Below are 7,924 nucleotides of genomic sequence, written 5' to 3' on the forward strand. Positions count from 1 at the left end.
ATTCCCGCTTGCATGGGATGGGATTGTATCACTCATGTGAAAATGTTTTTTTTTTTTTTTCCTTATAAAAAGACAAAATTACACCATATGCTATATATCCATTATTGTGGTCCACTTGGTGAAAAAATACAAAGTATTTTCCAAAAAGCGCATATATTTGCTAAAATTATTTCCGGTGACATGATAACGTTGTAGATATCCTATTAGCAAGAAGAAAACAATTAATTCATCTACCAATAATAGGGTTAATGATCAAATTAGGGTTATTCTCTAATTTTATCCTTAAAAAATTTTGTCAATTAAATTAATTCTTCAAAAATTATAAATTAATTATTTTTTTCATTCCATCACTCAATTAATAATTTCTATCAATGATGATATAAAATATTAATTAATAGCATACATGACACCTGCTCACTTAGCATGTCCAATTGAACGTTGAACAAATATCTTTATGAAAATATATCAATTTAGTATTTTTTTCAATTAAAAAAAAAAACATATTCCTAATATAACTTAATGACACTAAATTGATAGATTTTCATAAATATATTTGTTCAACGTTTAATTGAATATTCTAAGTGTCATGAATGATGTGAGTTAACATTTTATATCATCAATCGTTGACGAAAATTGATAAGTGAGTGACTGAAGGACAAAAATGATTAATTTATAGTTTTTGAATGACCAATTTGATTGATAATATTTTTCAAGAGCGTCCTTGAAGAACGAGTCATCTTTCAAGGACGTATTTGAAGAACGAGTCATCTTTTTGGGACTAATTTGACTATTAACCCACTAATAATAACATTGTTTTGAGTATGTAACATTATTGCTCTTCTAAAATTATGAATGGTGTGATTTTGATAGGGGATTGTTGTATTTGCATCAGTCATGGCCACTCTTGGATTACAAATATTGTTTGAATCAATTAGGCAAATCATCACCAAGGTACACATCCAAAACATGCTAATTATTCATAACCAAAGTCACTACTCATTACCTACCATAAAATTCATTCACTGACAGACTCAACCAGAGAGGGATCCTGTAAAAGAAAAATGGATGATAGGGATTATGGTGGCAGCATCTTTGGTAAAACTTTTGCTCATGACTTATTGCCAAAGGTTCAAGAATGAAATAATTAGGGCCTATGCTCAAGACCATTTCTTTGATGTCATCACAAACTCTATTGGCTTAGCTGCAGCTGTTCTTGCCATCAAATTCTACTGGTGGATTGACCCTCTTGGGGCTATCTTGGTAAATTCCATACTAATTACTGCAGCTGTTCTTGTGATTTTGATAACCCTAAATACTTGTTTGTTTCACTCTTTTTGGTTTATCGACTCTGTTTAATTATTAATAAACCTAAACAGTGAATGAGACCATTGTTATAAGATGGAGGGAATAATAATTAAAGTAATTCTCAATTTTGTTCTAATAATTAATATATGTTGAACAATTATGCAGATAGCTATATATACAATCAGCAACTGGGCAAAAACAGTGATGGAGAATGTATGGTCATTGATTGGAAGAACAGCCCCACCAGAGTATATTGCAAAACTTACATATCTTTGTTGGAACCATGACAAAGAGATCAAGCACATTGACACAATGAGGGCATACAGATATGGTTCCAATTACTTTGTTGAGGTAGACATAGTTGTATCAGAAGAAATGTCACTTAGTCAAGCACATGATATTGGAGAATCACTTCAGGAAAAGCTTGAGAAATTACCTGAAATTGAGAGGGCATTTGTTCACATTGATTTGAACACCACTCATAAGCTTGAGCATAATCCTAAGGTGGTGTAGCATAGCAAGAAATTGATTAAGCTATATTCAGTGTAATAGTAATGGTGATTACTTATTGATTACTTGGCATAGAATATTACAAGCATTTGCTTCAAAAAATAAATTATGGGTGAAAGAGAATGTAGTGTTAGTTCTTGTAAAACAATTTCTTCAAATGTATGAGATGACTTTCTAGTTTCTACCAAGCATCCACACAGACAAATGAAATTTCCAACTGGAAGAGAGAGTCACTGTCAACTATCACTAATTTACCCAAACAAAACCAGTATTGATTAACATGCCAAAGGTAATCAAAGAAGTAAAGTTCAATCTTAGTTCGACTCAAAGTAACATCAAACAACATATTTGATTGATTAGGTGAGTATATTTTGAAGTTTTTCATAAGAGTCGTTAGTTGTTTGGTGAATTCTAGTTGTTTAAACAGAATTTTCCCATCCATCAACACTTCAAAATTATGACTGGAGTATTGCAAATGTTTCCAGTAGTTTACAGTTTATACTGTTTATAGTTGATAGTTTACAGAATTTTAGTACTTGTTGACAAAACAATTGGATCAACAAGTGCTTTCTTTTTATTTTCTGGTGAGAAGAATAATTTCATTGATCAATAGAAACAAATGCAGCTTGAAGCAAGTACTAAAATTTGCACAAATTATGCCTTGGTTAAACAATATACAATGGCTACAATTATGACTTCTACTTGGTGACCTATTTGTTTCTATCAATAACACTTGCAAAGGTGGCAGCAGTAAAATATGATCAAATGCTACCTTTACAATATCAGAAATGGATGACTTTGGTCACTAAATCACTTTCAACATGGTGATTTTTTCCCGTTTCCATACTTCTCTTACTGTTTTGATATTCTTGCCTTCTTCAGAATCCGACTTTTAAGTCCATGTTATCCGCCAATAGGGTGCAGACATGCAATAACCGGAACCTAAACCAGAAATCCCATCGATCCACTATTGAAGGGCATGATTTGTTGAATGCTCTATGTTATAACGCAGTTCTTTGGATCTCTAGATTGGTATAAGGCAACTGATGTTTTAAATTGAGGAAACTTCAGTAACTGCAACACCACCAAGGTTCCAGGAGATGTTCATTAACTAGAATGGTTCACATGGTTGACTCGGCATATTACAACAGCATCTCCTTGGCCATAGTCAATATAGTGGCATTTATCTCTTCATTATCGCTACGTTGAGCTCCGGCAAGAAACAGATGAACCTCATCTTTCAGGGTAATCCAACTACAACCAGGATTTTTTCTAATTCCTTTTAAATTCTTAGTCTTTCTTATTAAGTCACCCTCAGTCTTTCTCCCAGCAGCAGAATACAAGTCAGATAATACCACATAAGGAGTCGCATTTTCAGGATCCAGTTCGATCATATGCTGAACAGCAAGCTCGGCAAGGTCAAGACGCAGGTAGGTCCTGCTCGCAGCAAGAATAGCTCCCCAAACCCCAGAATGCGGCTTCAATGGCATTGAACCTATTAAATTTATTGCTTTGTCTAGCAAGCCAGCACGACCAAGGAGATCAACCATGCATGCATAATGATCAATTTCTGGCTCAATTCCATATCGAGATTTCATTGCATTAAATAAATTCCATCCCTGTTCAATTAGCCCTGCATGAGTGCAGGCCGATAGAGCAGCAAGCATCGTAACACCATTGGGTTCAAGGCCTTTATTCTGCATGTTCTTATATACATCGAGAGCTTCTTCACCAAAACCATTTTGTGCAAACCCATTGATGATTGAGTTATAACAGATGACATTTGGTTCAGCAACATCTAAGAAGATCCTGTAAGCATCCATAACATTTCCACACTTAGAGTAAAATGATATCAGAGAATTTTGTACAGACAGATCATATTCCAAGCTCGTCTTTAGAACACAGGCATGAATCTGGAGCCCTTGGTTCAAAGCTACCATGGCAGCCGAAGCTGCTAGAACACTGCTAATAGTTAGAGGATTCGGCTTACATCCTTCACGATTCATCCGAGCATACCAATACAAAGCTTCCCAATATACCTTATTAGTCACAAACCCAGATATAGCAGCAGTCCAAACAAAAGTGTCTTTCTCTGGCAACATACCAAACATCGCCTTGGCCTCTCCAATTCTTCCACTCTTAGAGAATCCAGAGATCATGGCTGTCCAAGAAATCAAGTCTTTCTCTGGCATCCTCTCAAAAAGCCTGTAAGCTGCATCTACTTCATCTCCATGAATGTATCCAGAAATCATAGAGTTCCAGCTAACCACATCCCTTTTACTCATGGTACAGAATATTTTGCTCGCTGCATCCATCAAACCGAATGAACAATACATTGTAATAAAAGAATTACTCAAAAAGCTATCAAATTCAAATCCCATATGCGAAACCAATGCATGTGTCTGCATTCCCTCCCACATCCTTCCACAACCTCCACAACCTTTAAGCACAATAGTCATTGTTGTGGAATTAACTCCAACCAGGCCTTCCCTCCTCATATCCAAGAACAATCTAAACCCTTCTTCAAAGAAACCTCTCTCCATGTACCCATCAATCATGGCGCTCCAAGAAACCACATTCCTCTCTGGCATTCTGTCGAACAATCTCCGAGCACTGGCAACCTTCCCGTCCCGGCACAAGCCATCAATAACAGAACTCCAAGAAACAACATCCCTCTCAACCATGCCTTCAAAAATGCGCAACGCCTCCTTCGTTTGGCCCATCTTGAAGTACCCATTGATCAGCAAATTCGAGCACGCCGGGTCCCGGAACTCAACCGGGGTGTCACAGTACAACTGTTCAGCCCTGTGTATCATTCCAGCCTTAACAAACCCCATGATCATGGCAGAATATGAAACCAAATTGCGTTCCCTCAAAAGGGAAAAAATCTTGTAAGCATTGCAAACATCACAACCGTTGCGAATATAAGCAGAGACCATGGCGTTATAAGAAGCAGTGTTTCTTTGGGGCATTTCGTCGAACACCTTGCGGGCATTTGCAATTTGACCGTTTTGGGCATAGGCAGTGAGCATGGCTGTCCATGAGACCGTGGTCTTCCGGGGCATTCTTCGGAAAACTCCTTCCGCGGCTTCGACGTCGCCGTTTCGTCCATGTTCGGCGATTTGGTTGTTGCAGTAAATCAAGAAGTTGCTGCCATTGGCACATTTTGCAAAGTGAGTGTGATTGGAATGTGAGAGTGATGGCTTCAATTTGGTGATTGGTTTGTTCAGGTTTCTGGTTAGCATGTTTGGGTTCCAAGATACTGCAAACTTTCCATAGCGTCACACTTGACTCAATTACTAAGCATTAAAACTAACAGTCATTATAATTTCTTCACAAGGTAATTATCTGGGTTAACCTTTGATCACAAGCCAGATAAGGATTCTCATAAAGAATTAGTTAATGATAGTTTAAGAGGCATTAGAATTTGGGAAAAATAACATTTGTTAGGGTAGATATTCTAGCATCGGATTCGATGGTCCCAGAACAAAACATGTTTTTAAGTATTTTTTATAACTGCTAAATAGTTCTTATCTAATTTTAATTATAAATTAACCCCATATATTTTATTTAATCATAAAAATTATTTTTTATTTTATAAATTATTATTTTATCATTAATCTATTATGTTTATTAACAATAAAAAAACAAAAACAATAACGAATTAGATCTTCCATTGATCCTAATAAACTTTTTGGCTATTCCAATCGATTAAAAGATTATATTTGATTCGTGACGTTCGTCCATGACTGTGAAATCGTGTTTCTTTGAAACTCAATCGATTGGATTATCAAAACAATCGATTGAATTTCAGGTTTTCCATAACTCAGGTTGTCATCACACAACAATCGATTGAAAATTGCATGGCAGCATGGTTTTCGCAAAAATCAATCGATTGGTCATATTACCCAATCGATTGAACGATGACTAAAATGTGGGTTTTTTATAATTCAATCGATTAGGCCATATCAGAGACAAGCCGTGTTTGAGTACGTGGCCTATATGGTCGAGTTCGAGCACGATTGGTCGCTTGCCTCGGTGTTGATAAAGAGGTGGAGGCCTGAGTCCCATACATTTCATTTACTGTGCGGGGAGATGACTATCACCCTGCAGGACGTGGCCTATCAGTTGGGACTCAGGATTGACGGTGATCTTGTGAGTAGATGCATAGGTGGGTGGGAGCAGTACCATCAAGGACGGACCATTGAGGAGTCATGTGAGCAGATTCTGAGTGTTGTTCCCGGCTTAGAGGACAGACAGTCACAGACGAAGTGGACTGTGAAACTCACTTGGTTCCACAACACGGTTTGTGGAGAGATGGAGCATGACGCCACAGAGGAGCGTCTGATGAGGTACACGAGAGGATACATCATGCAGTTGATAGGGGGTATCCCGATGCATCTGACTCTAGCGATGACTCTCTGTTTTGCAAGCCAAACCTTTCTGTAGGACGCCTTGTAACCAAAGTGATTCTCCACACCTCCTTGTAGAACCCTGATACTGATTGTTGGATCGGCCTTGACCATCGTGAAAATGTGTTGCGCAATCACTTTCGAATCCAACCTACAATGATCTTGCCCCATTGAAGTTTGCATGCAAGTATGAGGACCAGTGTATCTCCTAACGTCCCACCTTTCTTACTTTCGGCGATATGATATGAGTATGCTCCAATTACAACCGGGTCCGAACTGGATACATCGTGCATTGTATCAAATGGTCACTCTCTACTATTTTGTATTCCGCAGCCCTCTTGATGCTGTACTGCTTAACTGCCAACATGACTTCTTCCTTGTTCCCAAATTGTTGTCCAACCTTAAACTCGTTGCTTGGGTCTTCTTCAGGACCTCCTTGGGTAAACGACCAATCTGAAGTCATTGCATCGAGATTCAACCTCGTGAAATGATCTGGCCGGTCATATGGTCGAGAAATGACAGGCTGTGTCAGAGCAGTCTGTGTGTCACCGTAGTAGTTCATCTCCTCTTCCTCGTCACCATCATCAGGGATTTCGGGTGGTCCTTCGTCAGCATCGTCTCCATCATCGGGGTTGACTTCATACTGCTCCATCATCGGATCTCTGATAGCAAAACCGTTATGACTTTTAAGACCGTCAACCGTTAAGTCAACGTTACGAACTTCAACATTAGACCCCTCCTGACTACCATCAGGTGGCATATTTAGATCCACCATCGTCCTTCTGATAGTTCGTCTAACAACTCCACCCGTCGGACTATCATCGACAGTATCCGCAGATGATCCTCGGCCACCGGAGTCAACAAGAAGCACGTATAATTCCAATAGATAAATATTGGCCCATTGGTTGTGCCACCACCTTATAAGCCGTACGTCCTCGTCGTCGCGCAACCGGTACCTAATTCAAAACAATAGACATATCGCTCACAACAATGGTCTGATAAATATACTAGTAACAGAGACAAAGATAACACAACTCTAATATACCTTTTATAAAACAAATTGCCATCTAATTCGGTCGGATATTTGTAGTAAAATTTTCACCCTTTTAGATTATTGCTGTCCAACGGAATGCAATATCACATTCTTCAAAACTGTTAAACTGTTGACTTCCGGTGTCATATAGGTAATTATCGGTTGGTCCGATCTAAAAACAATTGAACCTTCTTCATCATACACTATTTCACCATTGTAATGAATGGATAACAATGGATTTCCTAGCATCGTAGCGACAATGTTAATAGTGAGAAAGAAAGTAAACAGAGCAATTGTGGGTACTTAATCTTCTCTCCAATAGGCCTGCTTTTATTTCCGAACTCATCATAGAGTTCGCCAGGAGTGCGGCGAACTTACTGTTATTCCAAAAAAAAAAATCGTATTCTTGAAAATAAAGCTAAAAAATGATTTGAATATCTTATGATCCAATTATATTTTTAATAAAATGTATTTGGATCGATAAAATGTATCAGACCTAATTAGAGATATTAGACAATAACATAATCCTTTTAATTTAACAAAGAATTACCATATACATGGCATGTTAGTATATGTTCCTCTTGAATCTTGATAAGTACAAGTGGATACAAATTAACTTATTATTTGTTAGTATGATCACTAACTGCATGCACACATATCACAC

The 7,924-nt window shown here is 37.7% G+C and overlaps 2 protein-coding genes across 2 annotated transcripts in view; one reads left to right on the top strand and one right to left on the bottom strand.

The window, feature by feature from the left end:
• Window positions 1-1,999, top strand: part of LOC107622321 (metal tolerance protein 9) — a 4,916-nt gene extending 2,917 nt beyond the window's left edge. Inside the window, exons 4-6 of the mRNA XM_016324180.2 lie at window positions 871-951; window positions 1,030-1,260; window positions 1,471-1,999. Coding sequence (XP_016179666.1) covers window positions 871-951; window positions 1,030-1,260; window positions 1,471-1,818 — 660 coding nt within the window. The 3' untranslated portion in view covers window positions 1,819-1,999. The remainder of the gene's footprint in view (window positions 1-870; window positions 952-1,029; window positions 1,261-1,470) is intronic.
• Window positions 2,436-5,217, bottom strand: LOC107622320 (pentatricopeptide repeat-containing protein At1g53600, mitochondrial). Its single transcript, XM_016324179.2, has one exon. It carries the CDS (start codon window positions 5,058-5,060, stop codon window positions 2,958-2,960), a length of 2,103 nt encoding a protein of 700 aa, XP_016179665.1. The 5' UTR covers window positions 5,061-5,217; the 3' UTR covers window positions 2,436-2,957.

This window comes from Arachis ipaensis, chromosome B10, assembly GCF_000816755.2.
Source record: "Arachis ipaensis cultivar K30076 chromosome B10, Araip1.1, whole genome shotgun sequence".
In the NCBI taxonomy this organism is placed as follows: domain Eukaryota; kingdom Viridiplantae; phylum Streptophyta; class Magnoliopsida; order Fabales; family Fabaceae; genus Arachis; species Arachis ipaensis.

Coding starts and splice junctions, on each gene's coding strand:
- LOC107622320 (XM_016324179.2), bottom strand. CDS start 5,060: ATGCTAACCAGAAACCTGAACAAACCAATCACCAAATTGAAGCCATCA.